General features: G+C 42.1%; 1 protein-coding gene across 2 annotated transcripts in view; it reads left to right on the top strand.

The window, feature by feature from the left end:
• RNF24 (ring finger protein 24) overlaps positions 1–24,653 on the top strand; it is a 68,082-nt gene that overhangs the window by 36,042 nt on the left and 7,387 nt on the right. For both annotated transcript variants that reach the window (XM_045019493.1, XM_045019494.1), the window contains exons 2-4: positions 4,390–4,539; positions 16,004–16,046; positions 19,892–19,933. In XM_045019493.1, coding sequence (XP_044875428.1) covers positions 4,397–4,539; positions 16,004–16,046; positions 19,892–19,933 — 228 coding nt within the window. In that variant the 5' untranslated portion in view covers positions 4,390–4,396. The remainder of the gene's footprint in view (positions 1–4,389; positions 4,540–16,003; positions 16,047–19,891; positions 19,934–24,653) is intronic.

Below are 24,653 nucleotides of genomic sequence, written 5' to 3' on the forward strand. Positions count from 1 at the left end.
CTTGAAAAAGAAAAGGGCATATTCAGAGATTCTAGGGCCAGATTGGGACCATTGTGATCATCCAGTCTGACCTGTGCAACACAGGCCAGAGAACTACCCCAAAACAATTCCTAAAGCAGAGCTTATGGAATAAATCCAATCTTGATTTTAAAATTGCCAGTGATAGAGAATCCACCACGACTCTTAGTAAATTGTTCCAATGGTTAATTATTCTCACTGTTCAAAATTCACACCTTATTTCCAGTCTGAATAGTTTCAATTTCTTGCCATTGGATCAGGTTATACCTTTCTCTGCTAGATTGAAGAACCCATTATTAAATATTTGTTCAGCAGGTAGATACTTAGGCTATGTCTACACTACGGACCTTAGAGCGGCGCAGCTATACCACTGCAGCTGCGCCACTCTAAGGTCCATAGTGTAGCTGCTCTAGCCAGTGAGTGGTGGTAGCTATGTCAGCGGGAGAGCATCTCCCACCAACATAGTGTTGTCCACACCGGCACTTTTGTCAGTGAAACGTATGTCTGTTGGCGGGGGGTGGTGGTTTTTACACCCCTGATTGACAAAAATTTTAACTGACAAAAGTGCTAGTGTAGACAAAGCTGTAGACTGTAATCGTCACCCCTTAACCTTCCCTTTAAGTTAAATAGATTGAGCCCTTGAATTTATCACTATAAAGCATGTTTTCTACTCCATTCATCATTCTTGTGGCTCTTCTCTGAACCCTCTCCACTGTATCAACGTCCTTCTTGAATCGTGGCCACCAGAACTGGACACAGGATTCCAGCAATGATCACACCAGTAACAAATACGGAGATAAACTAACCTCTCTCCCTACTCAAGAGTCCCCTGTTTATGCATTCCAGGATGGCATTAGCTCTTTTGGCCACAGTGTTACACTGGGAGCTGATGTTTGTCTGATTATCCACCACCACTTCCAAATCTTTTTCAGAGTCACTGGTTCCCACGATAGAGTCCCTCATGCTGTAAGTGTGGACTACGTTATTTTTTTCTAGATATATACATTTACATGTAGCCATATTAAAACACACATTGTTTGCTTATGCCTACTTTACCAAGCAATCCGGATCGCTCTAAATCAGTGACCTGTCTTCTTCATTATTTACCACTTCCCCAATTTTTGTCATCTGCAAACTTTATCAGTGACGATTGTGGGTTTTTTTTCTAGATGTTAAATAGTGTAGGGCCAAGAATCGATCTCTGCAGGACCCCACTAGAAACAGATCCACTCAATGACCGTTCTCAGCTTATAGTTGCATTGAGACCTATCAGCCAATTTTTAATCCATTTAATGTGTGGCATGTTAATTTAAAGCATTCAGGTTCTTTAATCAAAATGTTATGTGGTACCAAGTCAAATCCCTTAAAGAAGTCTGACTATATTGCGTCAATATGCGAAGGGAGGAGGCTATTCCAAGCCGAGGGGAATTGACTTCTGCCACACCCCAGAAAATGTCTCAGGAGGTTTTAGACTGTGCTGAGGGTGGTGGCTGGATCATTACAATACACACTTCCTTGGGCTGCCCTTTTCCCCTCAGTAAACTCTGCTGTCTGCCTGTTTGGCATCTGTTGCATCACAGCACATCTCTGTGGCTTAGGTCAGGTCTACGCTAGCGGCTCTTTGCTAGTATAGCTCCACTGATATACTGTACCAGCAAAGCTCTTCTAGTGTGGAAGCAGCTTGTACCAGCAAATCTGAGCTGCAGCTGGTATAGCTTATTCCAGGAGGGGCCTATTCAGGTTCTTTAAATTCAGTGTTTTGTGGGATAGTACATAGTGCCTCTAATGGTATAGGCCTGGGGTGCTCCAGTGACTGACTCGCCTCCTGTCCCTTCCAGCCAGCTTAGGTAGGTCACCTGGTTCTCGCTGACCATCCCTAGGCTGAGACAGAGTTGAGCTATGGGCAAGGACTTCTACCTACAGGTTTCCAGTGTGTGGAAGTCCATCCTGAAAATGCCCACTGGACCCCTTCTGGTTTGTTTTTTATTAATATTCTCTATCTTACAAGGCACTCCTATTGAGGCCAGGTCATTTGACGATCACCACCTCTTTCCCTTTCAACACTTGCATTTTTGGGATTCCCTTCCTGCTGCCAGAAATGCCAGGAACCAGTCTTCTTCTTCAGTCATTGTTTTAAATCGTACAGTGTCCCAGATTCATACAATGAGCACTTAAGATATCAATTCAGATTAGCTATTCTGGAACAGAATTCCAGTAATACTGGCCAGTTCTTGATTAGAAGAGCCATTCTATTTGAATTTTTATGTGCATGCTTGTATCTGAAGTAGAGCTGAGTAAGCTGTGTTTCTCTGTGCCTCCGTTCCCCATCTGTAAAATCGGGATAATAGTTCTTCCCTACCTAACAAAGGTGGTGATAGGCGCCTATACTGCAAATGATGAGGGCCGAATAAGTCCATTAGAAAGATGAAAGCTCCAAAGTTCTATTCCCCTGCTTTGACAGTCAGGGTCAGATCTCTATTTAACATATCTATGTGCACAGTTGCAACTTTTGGATGTGGAAATAAAACACAAATGCAAGTGCAATTAACTCTTGGATTTATATGTAGCATCGATGGTGCACAAACAATAGCACTTACGAGTACACACACAAATGTTTGAACATGCGCAAATAGGACTGAATGGAGCCTCCTTTGAAAACTCCTTTCCCTTTGTACTTCAGTTTCTTCATCTGTAAAATAGAGAGAATTTTTCATTAAGCTTCACACTAACAGCAGGTAATTCAGCCTTGCAAACTGTGCACACTCACTCACCTTGGGCAAATCATTTTAACAGGCAAACCTTCTTTTTAATTCTTAACTAGAGTTGAGCAGGTACATTTTTTTTGCCTGAGTTGATGTATGTTCATTTGGGTTTTGCAAGACTGGATGAATTAATATCTGCATGGTCTTTTTGCAACAGGGCTGTTTACAGGCTATATAGTAAGTTACAATAATAAATATGCACTTGTCTCCAAGGATTTCAAAGCCTTTTCCAAACATTGCTGTATAAAGGCTAATGAGTAGCACTATAACATGAGTGACTGTACAGACATTAATTAATCTATTTTACCTGATTATAAGGGGTTTTATTCATTTTGTATCTAGATTTATGTTTACTGTAAAATATTGGCATCCCGTGTAATGAAACATGAAGCTGAAATCATGGGAGAGATCATATGTTAAACTCATTATTGCAAGCAGCTGCTTATACAATGTAATTTGGCCCCTCTGTGGGGACTTGATTTTGGTCACATGCTTGAATCTTGGTAAATTGACAGCTGAGCTGACTGCCGCCTTCTCCTTCCATACTCCTCCTGCGTTGCCCTCTCCAAATCAGCCTCGCCTATTCAAAGATGATTCGGCACTTTAGTAAGCCCCCCCCCCCCCAATGATCGGGGAGAATCAGTGAAGGTTTAGACAAGAGGTACAGCCTACAACCTGTCTTTGAGCCAATCTGCCTGACGTGGCGAGACGCTAGCTGACCCCTTTGAAAGTCATAAAATCCAGTTTTATGGCACTTGTAATTTTCCTGTGGCTCTGCCATATGTTAGTGGAAATCTCCTTGCGTTCTTCTCCGCCCCCATGCTAACACTATCTGCAGCATAGGAAACCACACCTAAAATAAAAGGGAAATGCCATATTCAAGTAGGAACACTAGCTTTGCTTGAGCCAAGACAAGGATCAGCTCGGAATTGATTTGAACAGGTTTGGATAGCCGTCAATTATTTGCATGCTTGAAGTTTTCAGAGGGGAATTTCCACTAGATGAGGAACTGGTCTCAACAATTGTTTAAAAAAAATAAAATCCTCTTAATTCAAGGCCCTTTAGCTCTTTAAACATTCCTTTCTTGGTGGTTCAGGTTTCAGGTATGGATGGTCACTGGCCACAATAACACGTACTGTGTAAACGTACATCTGTGGTAACTCTCTGTAGCTTTTTTTTTAAAGCACTTTCATGTGTTTACTGGAAGGGAAATAACTGGATAAGATGATCACGTACGGAGGAGAAAAAGTTCTGTCTACGGTTCATTGTCCGTCTGCTCTGCAATAATGCTGGACTGGTCTCGGGATTGCTAAACCAGGACCTTAGCTCATGGAGAAGAAACTTGTGGGAGGGTGAACTAGCCAACATAGCATTTCTCTTCCTCTCCTCTCTCTTATGTCACAGGGAGCAATCAAATGTTGGTACTGCTGGACACCCACCCAAGGGCAGGGGAGACATACTTGCCAGAAAAGAGGATGGTCGTCTTTATTTCTCGCCTTCTGAAATGTTCAAGCTGTCATTCATCGCTTTAAAAATTAACACGGTTTTGATTCTTGGTCTCTGGTAACTGCAACTAAAAGCCTTGTGTTGTATTTCTGTTTCCTCACAGCCCATCCATGAGCTCAGATTTCCAGCATTACAGTTTCAGGATGCCGAACATTGGGTTTCAGAACCTGCCTCTCAATATATACATTGTGGTTTTCGGCACTGCCATATTCGTCTTCATCCTTAGTTTACTCTTCTGTTGCTACTTGATCAGGTAAATAAACTACCATTACTATTTTGCCAGCTGAAATCTATTTAGTCCTAGTCATGTGATGTGCCAAACATTTCCTGTGGTTTATTCAGGCATGGAGAGTTCTATTAAGCACCTTGCTGGAGGCGCTTTTTCTTTTCTAGGATTGAACTCTTTTAAGTAGCGTTCAAAGCAAACGAAACATTGGTTTTTTCCACCTAAATGGTAACATTTTCCATAGGTGCGGCAAGACATGTTAGATTTAAAGAATCCATTGGGGATTTACTTTACAGGTATTACTTGAATAGATTTGCATAGTGCCGCCTTCCCATCTGCCACTGCAAGCAGTGTTGTCTGGTCTTTACCACTGGATAGCACCTATGAAATTATTTTAATTCTCCATTTTTAAGTAGGATAATTTGCTCATTGGCTTAGTATTCGACCCACACATTCATATATATTAAATCCATCCGGAACACATATAGTAAGTACCTAATTTGATCCAGGCACGTTTCTAGAGTTGACTCTAAAGGAAAGCAATTACATTGTGTTGCTTTTAAAGTGGATTTTTTTTTGTAATTTAAACGTGCAGGAAAAGCATGATTTCTTGGCGTCAGTGTTTTCTGCTTGCTGCTTATACTATTTTGATGCATCTCTCTCTTTAATGAATAACTCATGTACTGTGTGATTAAGAAATGTTTGATACCTGCCCCATTTGCTTTTGTACACACATTGCTCATTCAACAGCACAGTTTAGAGATTAATGATGCAGAGTTGACTTGTTAATCTGAACAGTGATGAATGCGGTCCGTAAAGGTCATTCTGGTTTTGGGAAGTTTGAATATTTAATTGAGGCAAAACTATTTCTCCCAGATCAAAATAGAAACATAGCCAAATAAATAACCTACAATAGAGGGGAGAGAAAAAAGTCTGTTCGGAAAAGTCAGCATGCTGCAGTCTGCATGATTCAAGGTTGTGTCTGCCTCTCCTCAGTGGTCAGGAACAAAGGATCTGTTTGTGAAGATTTCAGTTTATTGGCAGCAGTTGTACCTCACCCCACGCACTTCTTAGATACCTTGCAAAACTCCTGCTGAAAACCTGCATATACACAGCTATTCTGCATATTATCTTTCTCTGATTTTGTCTTGTTAACATAGCTTACATTTATGCACTCCTCTTTGGCTTTTGTGTACAGAGCCTCTGTCTGTTGCCCAGCGTCACGCAGCAGGCTAACCTTTACGCTTTCTCCCAAGCTGGAATTGAAAATGGAGGTATTGAAAATGACTAACGTAGATGAGATCAGCAGGGTTCTACACCCATTGCTGGATGCCTTGTTCCAACAGGTGTGAAGCACTTTCTGCTACTGTGAACAGTGGACCCATTGACCCTATTTACACTGTCTGGATAGCTGCTGGGGTGGGGCAGTGGGGCTGCTGTCTTTAATACCTAAAAGACAAAAACAACAGTTTCAGTAGCATAGATATCCCTTAGATCATAAAACCAGAGTACAAGCACTCAGTAACGTTCACATATTTGCAGCTCCATAACTATTGCCCGAAGCGAAGCAAAGCCTGATAAAATTTTTGGATGACTCCAAGATGGCCAGAGTGATAAATAATAATGACGACAGGGCAGTCATACGGAGAAATCCTGATTGAATGGGACCAGCTTACCAAGCCAACAAATTTTAATACATCCAAATGCAAAGTTATACATCTAGGAACAAGGAATGCAGGACACACCTACAGAATGGAGGACTGTATCCTGGAAAGCAGTGACTCTGAAAAGGATCTAGGGTGGGTCATGGTAGACAGGTAACTCAACATGAGCTCCCAGTGCAATGCTGTGCCAAGAAGCACTAATGCAGTCCCTGGATGTATAACCAGTGGAGTAGTGAGTAGGAGTAGGGAGATGACTATACTTTTATATACGGCACTGGTTAGACTAGTACTGGAATACCGCATCTGGTTTTGGTGATTGTACTTTCAACAACAACAACAAAAAATCTAGACAATTGGAGAGGGTGCAGAAAACCGCCACAAAAGTGATTTGAAAGCTGGAGAACATGCCTTACAGTGAGAGACTTAGAGTTAACATAAGAATGGCCATACTGGGTCAGACCAAAAGTCCATCCAGCCCAGTATCCTGTCTACTGACAGTGACCAATGCCAGGTGTCCCAGAGGAGTGAACCTAACAGGTAATGATCAAGTGATCTCTCTCCTGCCATCCATCTCCACCCTCTGATAAACAGAGGCTAGGGACACCATTCCTTACCCATCCTGGCTAATAGCCATTAATAGACTTAACCTCCATGAATTTATCCAGTTCTCTTTTAAACCCTGTTCTAGTCCTACCCTTCACAACCTCCTCAGGCAAGGAGTTCCACAAGTTGACTGTGGGCTGTGTGAAGAACAACTTCCTTTTATTTGTTTTAAACCTGCTGCCCATTAATTTCATTTGATGGTCCCTAGTTCTGCTATTATGGGAACAAGTAAATAACTTTTACTTATTCACTTTCTCCACACCACTCATGATTTTATATACCTGTATCATATCCCCCCCTTAGTCTCCTCTTTTCCAAGCTGAAAAGTCCTACCCTCTTTAATCTCTCCTCATATGGAACCCGTTCCAAACCCCTAATCATTTTAGTTGCCCTTCTCTGAACCTTTTCTAATGCCATTATATCTTTTTTGAGATGAGGAGACCACATCTGTACACAGTATTCAAGATGTGGGTGTACCATGGATTTATATAAGTGCACTAAGATATTCTCCATCTTATTATCTATCCCTTTTTTAATGATTCCTAACATCCTGTTTGCTTTTTTGACTGCCGCTGCACACTGCATGGACGTCTTCAGAGAACTATCCACGATGACTCCAAGATCTCTTTCCTGATCAGTTGTAGCTAAATTAGCCCCCATCATATTGTATGTATAGTCGGGGTTATTTTTTCAGTGTGCATTACTTTACATTTATCCACATTAAATTTCATTTGCCATTTTGTTGCCCAGTCACTTAGTTTTGTGAGATCTTTTTGAAGTTCTTCACAGTCTGCTTTGGTCTTAACTATCTTGAGCAGTTTAGTATCATCTGCAAACTTTGCCACCTCACTGTTTACCCCTTTCTCCAGATCATTTATGAATAAGTTGAATAGGATTGGTCCTAGGACTGACCCTTGGGGAACACCACTAGTTACCCCTCTCCATTCTGAAAATTTACCATTTATTCCTACCCTTTGTTCCCTGTCTTTTAACCAGTTCTCAATCCATGAAAGGATCTTTCCTCTTATCCCATGACAACTTAATTTACATAAAAGCCTTTAGTGAGGGACCCTGTCAAAGACTTTCTGGAAATCTAAGTACGCTGTGTCCACTGGATTCTCCCTGGTCCACTTGTATGTTGACCCCTTCAAAGAACTCTAATAGATTAGTAAGACATGATTTCCCTTTACAGAAACCATGTTGACTTTTGCCCAACAATTTATGTGTCTGACAATTTTATTCTTAACTATTGTTTCAACTAATTTGCCCGGTACTGACGTTAGACTTACCGGTCTGTAATTGCTGGGATCACCTCTAGAGCCCTTTTTAAATATTGGCGTTACATTAGCTAACTTCTAGTCATTGTGTACAGAAGCTGATTTAAAGGACAGGTTACAAACCTTAGTTAATAGTTCCGCAATTTCACATTTGAGTTCTTTCAGAACTCTTGGGTGAATGCCATCTGGTCCCGGTGACTTGTTACTGTTAAGTTTATCAATTAATTCCAAAACCACCTCTAGTGACACTTCAGTCTGTGGCAGTTCCTCAGATTTGTCACCTGCAAAGGACGGCTCAGGTTTGGGAATCTCCCTAACATCCTCAGCCGTAAAGACTGAAGCAAATGATTCATTTAGTTTCTCCGCAATGACTTTATTGTCTTTAAGCGCTCCTTTTGTATCTCGATCATCCAGGGGCCCCACTGGTTTTTTACCAGGCTTCCTGCTTCTGATGTACTTAAAAACATTATTACCTTTGGAGTTTTTGTCTATCAATCTGTTTAGCTTATCAAAATGAAAATTGAGACGTGACTTGATTACAGTGTATAAGTACCTTCACAGGGAGGAAATACTAGGTACTAAAGGGCTCTTTAATCCGGCAGAAAAAGGTATACCAAGAGCCAATAGCTGCAAACTGAAGCTAGACAAAAGTTGTGCCTAACTTCTAATTTGAATTTAACAGAGAGAGTGGTGAACCATTGGAACAAATTACACAGGGAAGTGGTGGATTCTCCATCTCTTGATGTCTTCAGATCAACACCTGAGGCCTTTCTGGAAGAGATGCTTCAGCCAAAGACAAGTTACTGGGCTCAGTACAGCAGTAACTGAATGAAACAGACAGGCTAGATGATCTGTTGGTCCCTTCTGGCGTTAAACTCCATGAATCTGTAAAAAGCCTCCCTCTCTCTTACAGTCATAATCAGCAGTTCCATTTGTCGTTTGCAGGATAAGCATGAACCTTTTTTCTGGGAGCAACTTATATTAGTCAAGGCCTCGTATATGATTTGATTTTCAGCCATGCAAATTGCCACATAATTGTCCTCCTTTGAATTTGCAGCGTAATTGTGCTCCAGAACTTCAGCTTGAATTTTTGAAGTAAAATTAGATCTCCGCCTGTCATGTTTGTAAAGATAGCCTTCAAAACATGAGCTGAGTATAGGGACATTTGCCTGAATCTGCAGAGAGTCTGAAACAATAGGTCCAGAGAGAAGTGGGCACTGTCCCTTCGTCCCAATAGAGTTTTTACTCTGAGGTGTAATTCTTTACATTTCAGCATTGGTAACTAGTCCACTGCTGACCAGCTTAGTAGAAACAGGCAAATGTACTCATATGTCTTTATCGGATGCAATGGCAGTAGGATTGGATGCAGTGGGGGCAATAGTTGCTGTCATGATTTGTATGGATAGAGAATGAGGAATTCAAACTCTGCCTGTTCCATACAAACACCTTAAAAAAATTAGCCCCATCTGCCCCTGCTCCAAAAGGGTTAAGAAAAGATGAGTCTCTTTCACAGTGCCAGAAGCTTGAACTACCTCTTGTTTGTCAAAAAAACAAACTCTCCTCCCACACCATTTTTGGGTGCCAAAATCCCCAGTAATACTCTACCTAGATGCAAAATCTCCCTGGCAACTTCTGCAATGAAGTTACCATTTTAATACAGAACTACATTTGGGGTAGGATAAAATAAATATGAATAAACAGTAACAGCGGCAGTATTGACTAGACCACACCGTGGTACTCACTGGACCAGATGATTTAGGTCTTGCACGAGGGCTTGATTTTAATGCACAGTCTGTGGAGCCAAAACAGGTTTTTGTTCAGGTTCTAACGCAAAGTATCCTATTGTCTAATTTTTCACTTTTTTCAGCGACCAGCATTGCTACAAGTACTTTTTGCAAATAACAGATGGACCTTGTGACATAGTTATTGGTACATGCTTCCCATATTCCATTCCTTACTGTACCATCATGCTGCTTCCAAGCATTTGGTTTTAGGAGTTGCAAATAAAGCGGATAAAGCAGCACTCCGTAGGTAACGCGATGAACTGATGTCAGACTGAACGTACTGGAGAACAAAAATTTGTAAGACCTGATTCCTGGTGTATTTACATCCAGGCCGATGGCTGCCTGGATTAAAATAACAGTACTGCCTTGGAGAAACTGGCAAGTGAGCAGCTTTTTACAATAGGGCAGGTCTATGTTACCTCATAAGTCGATCTAACATATGTCACGCAGGGGTGTGAAAAAGACATTCCCCCTGAGCGATGCAAATTACAGCGCCCTAAGCACTGTCCATACCGGCGCTATGTCGGCGGGAGACACTCTCAGGCCAACATGGCTTCCATCTCTCACGGAGTTAAAGTAATTATGCTGACAGGAGAGCACTCTCCCAACAGTATACAGCGTCTTCACTAGACACACTACAATGCAGCTGCGCCGTTGTAGCGCATTTAGTGTAGACCTGCCCATAGTTTCACTGGACAAACTGTCTTCCTCCCTTTTGAAACTCCATGGGAGCCAAGAGCTTTGCATTCCATGATAAGATTGGCTCTAAAGAGAAGTATATTGGGTTATGTATGAAATCTTGCCTTCTTTTTCAGGACAGAAGGCTTGCAAGAAGGGCTGAAATAAAATTAAATATTCTTCTACTCTTAAAAGGCATGCAGACGTGGAACATTTAATTCCACTGTTTTAAAGTAATGCTGCCTATTATGTTGCTGTTTGGGTGCATTCTGTCTTCAGACTATCGACTATAACAGGGGTCAAAAAAGAACTAGATGAGTTCATGGAGGATAGGTCCATCAATGGCTATTAGCCAGGATGGGCAGGGATGGTGTCCTTAGCCTCTTTTTGCCAGAAGCTGGGAATGGGCGACAGGGGATGAATCACTTGATAATTACCTGTTCTGTTCATTCCCTCTGGGGCACCTGGCATTGGCCACTGTCAGAAGATGGGATACTAGGATAGATGGACCTTTGGTCTGATCCAGTATGGCCGTTCTTATGTTCAGCCTTTAAAAAAGGAAAAGAAATTTTGCAAAGACACTTGCTGATGTTTTTTCCTCTGCTTTTACTTTAGGGAAATTAATGAATGTGACACCAAATGTATTGCATTCAGTCCCATAAAACCCAAACTCGGGGATACTAACACCAATATGCCCCTTTAAATATTTAAAAGGCGGTGTTTATGCTAATTTAAAGTAAATGCTAGTTTTGTCCATAATCAAGCTTTTGTACAGTTTATAGCATGTTCATATTTATGGTTGCCACCTTTAGCTGAAACATTTCAAACTATGTAAGGGTGTGTGGGACACTTCTTTAAAAGAGGTTGTTTATTCATTTTTTCCCTTCCGATTTTAAACATGCTCAGATTAAACAAGTCATTCCTTGTCAGCTTTGGAAAGCTAAAGATGCAGTATCTCTTTTACCATGGAGAGAATTAAGAATAATAGAATATCAGGGTTGGAAGGGACCTCAGGAGGTCATCTAGTCCAACCCTTTGCTCAAAGCAGGACCAGTCCCTAGACAGATTTTTGCCTCACATCCCTAAATGGCCCCCCCTCAAGGATTGAACTCTCAACCCTGGGTTTAGCAGGCCAATGCTCAAACCACTGAGCTATCTCCCCCCCCCCCCCCCCCCCAATACCACGCTAACATATTGCTGTTGTGCTGAGTTTGAGCTCCTTCTTGCACAATGATTCTCTTCTGTTCATGCTTGCCAATTGAAATAAGGATTTGTCTTCTCGTATAAACCTATTTTCAGCCCATGGAAATTATACAGTCATCTTGAATATAATGGGAACTTTATATTGCATGGGGTTGTTTTTGTTTTTGTTTTGTTTTGTTTTTTGCTTGTTCTTACTTGTGGATTTCTCACCAAGCCCAGTGGGACAGTGTCAGATGTCAAGGAAGCATTGTATTTGGTTTGTGTGTCTATGGAGAATTGCATTTTTTTGACTGAGTATCACAAATTGTTTTGAGTAGCTCTCTCAGAAGTCTAGTAGGCCAATTCTTTAGTGAATTCCACTTTGAATAAAATATTGCCTCTGGCATAGCACTGCTGCCTATGCACGGAATACTGACGTGATGTCACTGAATATACAATACTAAGAAAGCTGGGTACTGTACTCACTAGGAAGGAGAAAAACATTGGTCTTTTCAAGCTGAGAATCCTCTCAGTTCAGGATTTGAAGGAACAAAGGGAGGAGCAAATAACTGTAACCCAACAGAGGCTAATAGCAGCCCCAGCCAATGAGAGAGCTTTTTTCATAAAGAAGCAATAGAGAAGGGACATTCCACTGTACTTCTGTTGTGGGCTGTACATAGTAGATCCATTGAGATACTCATCTTCAAACGTTACTCTGTTGCAAAATGCAAGACTTTTATGAGGTTTTTTCTTCTAGACTGTGCTGCCTGTTTTACAGATTTCTGTCTTTGAACTCGGAGAGGTTAAGTGTACTAATACTAGAGGTAAATCTATAAAATGTTGTTTCCTCTGAATTTTGTTGTGTTAGTAGTTTACTCGCTTCATTACTGAAGCATATTCTAATAGTAGTTGAAATTGAAAAAAACAAAATTATCCAGAGAGATGCAATATTCCCTTTTTAAAGAGAGAAGCCACTGGGTGTGGGGCATAAACATTGGAAGGGGATTCTAAATTCTAGCTGAAATGAGTGATTAATTTTGGAGATTAATGTGCCTTCAGTATCTTGCTGCCCTAATTGTGGAGAGCACGTTTTTAAAATACTGCATATTCTCTTCTCTAAAGATACCATCTGCCAGAACTCATTTCTGGGTACTAGCTTCCTGGCAGGAGACTGGTGAAAAAACTCTTCAGGCTCTGAAAGGTTCCTTGGCTTTTAAGGGCTTTTTCTGCTGGGTTGTGTTAGGGGGTTTTATTTGGGAGGATGGGGGTTGGACCCTCTCAGTTTTATTGCCTTGGCATCACACCGGTGCGTGTTTATCCAGCACCAGAGACTTTCCATCATTTCAGCATGCGATGCTGTAGGGTGTACAGTCGAAGCGGCTCAGCAGCTGCATGAGAGCTTTGGTCTCTATTTGTCCCATGCCTCGGCGCTCCTCCCGTGTCAGCCTACAGTGTAAGGCAGCCTGCACTGCATTAGCAGCGTGTCCAGGAGGCCTTTGCAAGGCAGCTGTGGGGTCCTCTTTCCCCACTATCACAGAGCATTCTTGCTTGCATTTGGCCGCCAGAAAGGAATCTTGTTTTTGGTCTCTCTGGGCTCCAGACCTTAGCCACGGCCTCCTGTCCCCAAAGTTTTTTTTGCTTCCTTGGGGATCCCCCCTTGAGTTGGCCACTTTTACCCTGGCTCTTATTATTGGCATATCCTACAGTCTGTCTGTGAAACCTCTGTGATAACAGATTTCTTAATCCCTATGCACATGGTTGGCATTGGCCTCCTAGTTGTTGCCTGTTGCAAGTTTTATTCTGACTTTTGGGCCATCCATTGAGTGAGAATTCTAGTGGCTGGTATCTTTAAAGAAGGAAAAAATGGTGGCCCTAGAATTCAGCTTCTCTGTTAGTAGCTTTCCGATAGATTCTCTCCTGCTACTTATTCGTCACAGTTTCAAGGTTATCTCGATTGGGATGAGGTGGAGACATTTGCCTCCTTTATTTATTTATTTATTTATTTCCCCGTGACTGGTTGATTTCTTGGGAAGCTTTGCTTCTTGTACTCCCCAAACTGATAGGAACATGTCAAGGGTAACGCTTTAAGCACAGGGACTGGTGCATATCAGCCTGATTCATGGTGTACCCTGCTACTGCAGCCCCTAGGGACCAAAAAACCTCTGAGAGCCTGGGGAGTTCCATCAGTGGAATGGTAGGGAGCTAAAACCCAGGAGTGAGCATCCCACTGGAATGTTTTCAGAGAAGCAGAATTATAGCTCAGTAAATTACACATCTTCAAGCAGTGTTGGAGACTGCAGTGGATGAGGGTTCAGAAAAATTACTTACATCTGTCTGGCCTTTATGCGTGCACATTCAGACCATGTTCTAAAAGTCCTTGCCCAATCCTTCAACATCCATAACTTTCTTCTTCAGTTTTATGAATGGTTTACCAAATGTCAAGCTTAAAACGAGATGCTATTTTTGATTTTATAAGCACAGTTGACATTTGTAAAGGGTTTTTTATTTTCAAATGAGCTATATAAATGCTGCTGTTCTTAAGGCTGGCAAAGATATTTTTAATAAATTTTAAATTAAAAATCATCAATGCAATTCAGCCTAGAGCAGCTGTTAATACCCAGTTCTGTCTTTTAATGTACGTGTTTGTAAACCATGGCAGAGTATCAGCCATACCAGCACAACTGTAATACTAACAGACTAGGAAATGTACTGCTTTTTTCTCTCACCCCCATGCCCCAGCTTAGGTGTTTTAGGCTAAGCCTGACATAAGAGCTTTCCGAAAACAGATTATAGCTTGTGAAATGAGATTAACATTAAATACATATAGGTACATGGAGTGCAACTTTTTGTAACCACGTTAGCGCACTAAGCATTTTCTGCTTCTAAATTAAGGCTCTGATGTTTTTGATGCATTTTTTGTTTCACTCATTTTTGTCCCTAGCAATTGGGGTGGGACCCTTCCATCTATGACTTAACCGTTTGTTCATTTTCATAAATAAATACTTCATCTCTTCCCATTGTCCACATTTGGAGTTCCTTGCTATTCAGGAGCTTTTTAATGTGGGTTCATCCACTCAGTCTCCACCTCTTGATTCCTGCCAGAAAATGAAACTATACAGAAAACAAAAGTTGTACTTGGCTAGCAATTTGAAAGCCTTAAGAACTACTCAAGATAGCCTACACTTATGCCTCTATGCATAGAATCTTTATTATGGGCCTGATTCTGATCTCACTTGAAATTGATTTTACTCCAGTGTAACTCCGTGAATTCCAGAGGAGTGAGTAACTACTCATATACACCAGCATAAGTGAGATTGGAGTCATGGTCTATAATAAGCTCATATGATTATGACTCCACAGCTAAATATAACACAAGTTGCTCAGTTGTTAGGAAACCACAATCATTTGGTCTTCTGCTCAATTAAGTACATGAAAATAAATTCCCAGGTTTAAAGCTTCAATTTCCTGTAATTTTTAGCCATGATTTCTCTTTGGCTATTAAATTGCCTCATGTCCCTTAACTGCAACTGAAAGCTACAAAATCTCACACCAGGTCTAAATCATTCTCCTATTTATTTCCTCTTAAAAAGGAAATTTATCTTTTGCTTTTTAATCAGTTGAATGACGTACCTTGAATGTTTCTCTATAAGACGTTGGATATCAGAAAACTACTTTCACACAATACTACCTGTCGAAAGCATAGCAAACAATTGGCATTTTGAGATTAATTTAACGACTTGGTACAATGACTAGGGCTCGAATGGTAAACATTTAAAAGGGCCAATTTTCTTTTTGTTCTGTCCACTCCCCACATTTAAAGTACAAACAGAGGTGCCTTTCTCCACTACATTCACCAGGCGTTGAGCCCTGAGTATGCTACACTTCCCCATCACCAGAAAAAGATGCAGTGTCCATTCAACCCAGCGTATGAATCTTAGTGGGAGAAGTGATTGAGGGGGGAAATGGACGTGTATGTGAGCTGTTCATCCTGTCAATAACTTCTACGGGTTAAGAATTTGGTACGCAGCATTTAACAACTCAGATAATGTTTTTGCAGCAAATTATATAGTTCAAAAAAGACAAATTGTACAAGGTTATCATCAGTTGAATAGAGAGAGATACAAGCTCTTAAAGTAACTCACTGGGAACTGGAGACTGCATCATTATGTGTCCTATATTTTTCAAAACTAAAAAAGTTATTAAATATGAGGGGAAAATGCAAGTTTTTTTCTTTTATCTGGGTTTCGTGCTAATCCTGATATTTTGGCCTATTTTGTTCATATTTTCCTTTCTTGATTTCTAGGCTCAGACATCAGGCACACAAAGAGCTTTATGCCTACAAACAGGTGAGATGTTAAATAGTAAACTACTTTTTTCTCCCTGTCATTTTACAGATCAATCTGAGCAAAAACCGTTAATTTCTTGTGATTGTCACCATTTTAGGTTACCACTGAGCTGTTCCAGAGTTTGATGTCTTCCCATTTTAGGCCTACCTCTGCAAGTACTTACATATGTGCTTAACTTTACTCATGTGAGTAGTTCCATTGAAGTCAGTGGGAATATCCACATGTTTAAAGTTACCGGCATACATGTGTTTTGCAGAATCAGGGCCTTACTTTATATCAGTGCATGTTGCCAGTTGTTCCCTACAACAATCTAGGATTTGTATTCTTAATGTTACTCCATATATACCAGGCGCTTTCTCAAAGTGATGGAGAAAGAATGGAGCCCTAAGAAGAAAAAATAAAATCAGTGATTTATAATAATCCAACTTTCAAAAATGTATTTATAAGTGTAGCAGCCACATGGCAGGGAATTGACTGGCATATCTCAGCTCAAACCCAGTAATGAGCTCTGGGTCAAACAGTCTGAGGCTGGATAACCAAAGGGGAAAATACAAGATTTTTTAAGCCTCCTTCACACAAGGAGAATTCAGTTCCTTCACAAAACATCCAAAGCTTTCACAGATGGCAGTTAATGTCATCAATTAATCCTGTATGTGACTGGGTTTTCCCAGGTGAAGGGAGGAGTTGCCAATTGAGGCGCTGACTTTCTGTGCCTAGAGCTTGCACTGTCTGGAGTGGGGAGGAAAACCTGAGTGTACTTGCCCTGGTAATGGGATCTGTTCCTGTCCTGTTTCAAGTCAAATGGGACCTTTCCCATTCCCTTCAATGGCAATAGATGTGGCCCAGCAACATGACTCACTGTTCTTGCCATAAAAGAACAGGACTCCTGTTCTTTTTGCGGATACAGACTAACACGGCTGCTACTCTGAAACCGTTCCGGCCATGTTTACAGTAAGTAGTAATATACTTCTCCTACAGCAATAAAAGAAAAATGCTGTCCCAGTGGATCAAAATTCAGTTCCCATGAACTGTATTTTGCTGGGTTAGATTACATGAACCCTGGGGGCATTAAAGCAGTGTACTGAATTTGGAATAGTGGGATGTCTCTGTAGGGAAAGTTTCCAAGTATTCTTGGCAGATCAAACAACTTCTTCCACTCACTCCCATAGACACACATCAGTGTCTGCTTCAAAATAAACACAGCTAATATATTAGTGGCAGGATACATTTAAATACCCACCTTTCTTTAGTGTTGTAGCCTTGTTGATCCCAGGATGTGACCCACACAAAGTGGGTGAGGTAATATCTTTTGTTGGACCAATTTCTGTTGGTGGAAGAGAAGTTTCACAGAGCTCTTGTTCAGGTCTGGAAAAAGTTGCAGCTAACTGTGAGGTGGGACAGATTGTTAAGCACATAGCAAGAAACCACTTAAAATGAAGTGGGTAATTTAACACCTCTGCAGTCATGGGACAAAGGAAGGTTAGGAGGGCCACCTCGAGGAAGAATTTCTGGAAAAATTAACACTCAGCAATGATATACCTGAGGCCAAATCTACAATACACACTTACTTCAATATAACTACATCACTCAGGGGTATGAAAAAGCCACACCCCTGAGCGACATATTTATACCGACTGTAATCCCCCAAGCAGACGGCACTTGATCGGCAGGAGAGCTCTCTTCCATCAGCTTAGAGTGTCTTTACCAGAAGCACTACAGCGGTGCAGCTGTGCTGATGCAAGCTTGTAGTGTAGATCTGCCCCAAGATACATCAATGATATTTTCATCCTTTGGACAGATGACCTAAACTCCCTCATCGATTTCCACCATCTGTTACCAAACTCTCTAGAACACTTCCACACCAGCCTCCTCTTCCAGCTTCAGGTATTGACAAGAAACCCAGAGATCACCACACTTACCTCCACAGAGCCAGTAACCAGCTCAGACACACCAGAAAATCTCTTCTCCGCAGACAGGCACTCAGATACCACAGAATCTGCTCCAAGGAGAAAGTCCAGGATACACACCTTAACCAAACAAGGACTGAGAAGTAAATTGCATCGCAGAACAGGCCACCCAAATACCACAAGAGAAACTGCTCCAGTAGAATGAGAGGAAGGAGAGACACTGCCCACACACCCCTAGTTGTCACCTACTACCCCACCGTGGAACCCTTGTGGGATATCATCAAACAGTTACAACCTATACTTTGATGGCAACCACATTCTGAAAGAAATCTTTCCTGAACCTCCTCTTCTGTCCTTCAAACAACCCCACAGTCTTGCCAAGCTCATCATCAGGAGCAAGCTCCCCACACCCCAGGACACACCAACTCAGAGTGGCACCAGACCCTGCCGGAGCAACGGATCAAAAACCTGCAGACACATCTGTGCTGTTACGATGCTCAGTATCCCCACAACACTCCTTTTCAAGATCCATGGGTCCTACACATGCCTATCATAACCTGTGCAGTACCTTGTCCCGTTCATCAAATGCATCAACAGCAACTGTGTGGGTGAGACCAGACAATTGCTATGATCTTGAATGAACTCACACAGAAAAATAATACAAGACAAAAACTCCTCATCACCGATGGGCAAACACTCTTGACAAGGCAGTCATTCCATATCTAACCTCTCAGTCCTGGTCCTCAAAGAAAACCTGAACGTCTTTCAAAAGACAAGCCTGGGAACTTAAATTCATAATCGTGCTAGACACTGAAAAACATCTCAGAGACACTGGTTGTATGGCTCAGTACAATAATTTGTAACCTAATATCCCTCCTTTGACGTATGACTGCAGAGGTGTGTGTTGCCCGTTTCATTTTAAGTGTGTTTTTGCAGCATGTGTTAGCCCCTTATGCATGACAATCTGTCCCAGCCTCTCTTTAGTCAGGACACTCTGGTTACCTTTTCCAGACCCAATCTCTTCCACCAACAAAAGATATTCCCTCACCTACTTGTGTCTCAGCTTTCTTTAGTGTTTTGGTCATCTACTTTTCAGTTCTGTAGTCTGAGCAAGCATTCTGACATTTAATAACATTACAAATGTACAATTCTTTCTTTGATTACAATCCCACTACCTGCTAGTTAGCCAAATGGGACACAGAACTGTGAACAAAAACAAGGGGGGAAAGGATGAATTGGTAAGAGGAGGAAATATCTGAATAATGAAGTTCATCAAACAATATGGGAACATGGCCTATTTGATTTCAGAAGGTGGTTCTCTGGATCTCATCCCCTTCTTTGGATTAGCAGCTGTAATCTGCACAATAGCTGCCTTCCCTCTCTCATGTGTTCTTGGCAAGCATTTTGAAAACTGTTTTTACTAGTTTACTATTCATGTCTGGTTTATTTAGGCTGTCGAGTTTGTTTGGTTTTTTTTTTTTTTTTGTACTTCTAAAGACATTAGCTATAATTTGCCTACAGATGTATATCAATATTCAAAAATATCTATGTTGATGAACTATCTATCTCTATCTCGCACAGGAGAAACTTAGCGTAGTGGAATAAAAGACCCACAGCAGAGGCACAGCTGGCCTGGGTCAGCTGACTTGGGCTCCTATTGCAGAGCTAAAATTGCTTTCTTGATGTTCAGGCTCAGGGACCTTCTCTCCTCACCTGGTTGTTAGGGACGTTCAATCCATATAGCTAAAGGGGAGGAAATAGAGCACAGAAACTTTGTCCCTTTAAATTACTTCTGTTAACGATTAAATACAAAGGAAATTATTTACATCAGCTTTATTTCTTTGAAAGGAAATCTCTGAAGACCCAATTGATATAATGAAGTACAGCGATCAGAAATGGTAGACATCCTGGTCCTAATGCTGTGTCTCTGTCTTGCAGGTTATTCTAAAGGAAAAAGTAAAAGAGCTTAATCTGCATGAGGTAAGCAAGTACGTTTGGGCTGCAATGAGCTATTACACCTACAGCCCAAGGCCTCTTTCTCCGGTTCAGGAGTCAGCTGTTTATCATGTTCCTTTTCTGGAATGATTATACAACTCGTGTAGATTTCACGCACTCCTGCTTCTAGTCACATGTGGTTGAGGGAGATGGGCAGAGTAAATAAAGAATAACCAAAAATCTACAGATAAGAGGGAACAAAACAAAAATAAAAATCCGCCGTGTTACAGTTTATAGTGTAAATAGATCAGGAGCAAATAGAACAATTGATTGTTCTGGATCAGTGTTGTTACGGGTGCTCATTTCTGCGTTTATATCAGATTAGAGAGACAAAGTGGGTGAGGTAATATCTTTTACACCTCTGTGGAAGCTTGAAAGCGTGTCTCTTTCACCAGTGTAATATCCTGGGACCAACACAGCAAACAACAATGGTTTACATCTGGTTGGTACTTACATTCCAGAATACCAATCATGTGCCCCAAAATGATTATTTAAGCACCAGTGCAGAACTCAGTGTCCAAACTTAAGTCCCCAGGACAAAAAAAAATGTGTTTTTATGCTAATATTTTAATTGGAGGAGGGAGGGACAGAGTTTGTGTCTAAGTCAATTTGTCCTGAAGGCGTGTCCACAAAACTTGATGCCATGAAGTTATGGCATGACTGGGGGGTTGGCATCTATAACTGAATGGCTTGTTGGCCATTTTTTGGAAAGAACAAAGCAAGGCAAGAGGTGAGATGGAAGCCAGCAAGGAGGAGGATAGAAATGGCTGAGAGAAATGAGTGGTGGCAGAGAGGAGTGGTGGAAATCTTATTAATGGGGAGGGGGAACATTCTGGATTTAGTGAAGGCCCCAGCACCAGGGGGACTGTACACCCAACCTCTCTGATTGCAGCATAGTCAGTGTTTAACTGTAGACTTGTAAGTGGGAAAGGAGATGAATACCAGGTTGTCTAGGAACAGAAAGGTTGTTTACAGTAGTGAGGTGCTGTTGCCACATCATTGTTACTTAGTAACCCAGTTTGGATTTTTAATGTGGTTTCAGTGTTACAGGAAGGTGACCAGAACAGACTAATGACTACACTGTCAGCCCTTGTCCCCACTTAAACTTAAACACATTTGTTTCCATTTAGCTTCTGGGTGGCCAAAGTGCATCTCCCTAACGCAGCCATGGCGTAGCACTCAACGCTCGAGCCAAAATGTTTGTGTGACTCTCTGTGCAGAAGCTGTCTGAAAGGACAGCCCCCCAGCACACAACCTCTCTGCTTTTGCGGGCTCCAGTTGTTGCCCTGAATTAATAGGGATAGAGGCAGCAGAAGAGCCCAGAACAAAGCAGAAATAATGGAAGGCTGGGTAACTGCAATGGACAGACAGAGCCCGTGGCCTGAGGCAGCATCCAGTGTTGGTCAGCCAGGGAGGGACTGCAGCAGTCATGGGGCACTGGGAGCACAATATGTATGTTATGTAACGCACATCCACAGTCCCCGAACTAGCCTACATGTAAACAGATGCCATTGTCATGGTGTTTCCTAGAATTTTTTAGAAGTCCAATTTGTTAATGAAACAACTGGAAGCCTGACTCTGAAATACTTCTGTACCACATCATTTGCTTCCTGCGTGTGGAAGCTGATTCGCTGTTGCTGGATTAGGAAGGCTCCCACACTGAAGTTTGAGTAGGATGTTGGTTTGGGGTGAGGTCGGAGGTAGGGGGCGGAGAAGCATTTGGGAACAGAAATAATGTATGTAAGATGATAGAAAACAGTAGATAAAAGAGAGTCAAATGTGGGTCCCTCAAATATAACAGTATAAAGGTGATTTCTGGCTCAGACTTGGTAATGGGTCAGATGAGTACATTTCTGGTTGCTCCCTGAGTTGGGCTGAGTAAATCCTGTGGCACTTCATTCCAATTTAAAAACACCCAGCTGCTTAAGCGTTTGTCCATTATGATTGCAGAGATCCCCTTCGCAGTATGAGCCATAACAGTGCTGCTGCCTTGAGTCTGCAGATAGATAAACGATACCTTAAGAGGTAGGAAGGGCACTCATTCCCAGCAGCAAGATGTCTACTTTGGTATGTTCAGAATGATGCCATTGCTGACTCTTTCGCTGCTGATTATTTTAACAAGAATACTGAGTTCTTAGAATCATAGGGCTGGAAGGGACCTCGAGAGGTCATCTGATCCAGTCCCTTGCACGCAGGGCAGGACTAAGTATATCTAGATCATCCCTGACAGCTGTTTGTCTAACCTGCTCTCAAAAATCTCCAGTGATGGAGATTCCACAACCTCCCTAGGCAACTTACTCCAATGTTTAACTTCCGGGATTGCGGTGGAGCATGCACCAGTTAGCACCACTTCTCCCAACCCTTATCATCCTGCTGCCTTCCTGAGCTGACAGTGTGCCCCAGTGTGCCCTTCTTGCCAAGAAGGCTAACGGCATTTTGGGCTGTATAAGTAGGAGCATTGCCAGCAGATCGAGGGACGTGATCATTCCCCTCTGTTCGACATTGATGAGCCCTTATCTGGAGTACTGTGTCCAATTTTGGGTCCCATACTACAAGAAGGATGTGGAAAAATTGGAAAGAGTCCAGCAGAGGGCAACAAAAATGATTAGGGGGCTGGGGCACATGAGGAGAGGCTGAGGGAACTGGGATTGTTTAGTCTGCAGAAGAGAAGAATGAGAGGGGAGATATACCCATCTCATAGAACTGGAAGGGACCCTGAAAAGTCATCATGTCCAGCCCCCTGCCTTCACGAGCAGGACCAGGTACTGATTTTGCACCAGATCCCTAAGTGACCCACTCAAAGATTGAACTCACAACCCTGGGTTTACCCGGCCAATGCTCTTGAGGGGGCCACTTAGGGATCTGGGGCAAAAATTGGTCCTGCTAGTGAAGGCAGGGCTGGACTTGATGACCTTTCACGGTCCCTTCCAGTTCTAGGAGATTGGTATATCTCCAATTCTTTCTTTCTTTCTTTCTAGCCACCTTTAACCTGCTTCAATCAACTCTAGTTTTACTTGTATTTCAGGATATTTAACGTTCTGTGCCTTCACATTTTCTGCATAAGCTTCAGGGCTTGGAAAGGCAGGAGGTGATCATTATAGATACTACTTCTGTAATACTTCACGTATGCAAAGCCCTGTACAGATTTTCACTAACCTTAATAACAGTCTGTGAGGGAGATGAGTATTATCCCTGTTCTGCAGATAGGGAAACTCGGGCAGAGAGGTTAAGTGAGTTGCCCAAGGGGACAGAGGTGGTTGAGTCAGGATTAGAGTTTAGGAGTTACTGGCTCCCAGGTTTATGCCACTAGACCATGTGCCTCTTAAGTTTGTAGTCTCTATTTTATCTTTTACAAGACACTACTGCGTTGACCTCGCAGAAAGCAAGTAACGTAGAAGGACCCCACCCACACTGGGCCCCTGCTGTGTTTGCTGAACTGGATTAGCGTGACGGTTCAGCCATCTTGGGTGGACAGGGTCAGACTGCATCTATACCGAACTTAGAAACTCTCCTAGCCAGGACCTCATTCCTAGTTTTTCATACGGTGAAGATCTAGCCTAAAATGCTGTTTCTAAACTTGGGCTTACCACTAGCCAGCCAGCCAGCCAACCCCTGTTTTAAAACTGAGCTGGCCTGAACTGGTTTTATATCTGGTTTCTAACTAGCTCAACCCAGTGTAGAAGGGAATAACCCTCTCATAGGCAAAGTATGGGTGTTTGACATCAGCCATGGTGGCAGTCTCCCTGTCTAGCCCTGCTGAGGAAGAGCAACACACAGAATAAATGTTAAAAAGGAAATCGGACTGGGCTTTCCCATAGTGGAAAGGAGTCAAAGTGGATCTAAAAGGAGGGTAGTTACTGAGGAGCAGGGTGGTGAAAGCCCTAATCTTTTCCCTGCTGGTGATTTAATGGAAGTGAGGTTGGGGGAAGTCCAACTTGGGACCTATCTGCACTGTAGGAGTTTTCATGTTGAGAAACCCAATTACAGTGTGACAATCCCAGGACTTACACTGTACAGTAGAACCTCAGAGTTAAGAACTGACCAGTCAAAGACACACCTCATTTGGAACCGGAAGTACATAATCAGGCAGCAGCAGAGACCAAAAAAATGCAAATATAGCACCGTACGGTGTTAAACGTAAACTACTAAAATAATAAAGAGAGAGCAGCATTTTTCTTCTGCATAGTAAAGTTTCAAAGCTGTATTAAGTCAATGTTCAGTTGTAAACTTTTGAAAGAACCACCATAACGTTTTGTTCAGAGTTACAAACATTTCGGAACAACCACCATGCCCTAGGTGTTTGTAGCTCTGAGATTCTACTGTAATTCAGACTGAGTTGTATTTTCACCTCCTCCCAAACCAGGCCGCAATACAGTCCAAGGTTGTAGCATGGTCTGGGTCGACTGTTGAAACCCGGGTCCATACTATGTGACTAAATCCTGTATTATATTAAGCCTCTCCCACCCACCCCCAAAAAAGGGTAGTTTCCATAGTGCAGATGGGAACTTGATTCTTAAAAAAGAGCTATCCACACCATGAAAAGTGCCCACGCAGTAGTCTTGAAATAAGAGAGGCTGAAGAGCTGGAATAGCAGGAGTCCTTATGGACCAGGATTAAGGTGATTTGGAAGGGTTCTCTAGGTATCTTGTACAGCACAAGACCTGGCTAGGTCAGATATGAAGCAGGCGATTTGACCTGTAAATTC

This window comes from Mauremys mutica, chromosome 5, assembly GCF_020497125.1.
Source record: "Mauremys mutica isolate MM-2020 ecotype Southern chromosome 5, ASM2049712v1, whole genome shotgun sequence".
Lineage (NCBI taxonomy): Eukaryota > Metazoa > Chordata > Testudines > Geoemydidae > Mauremys > Mauremys mutica.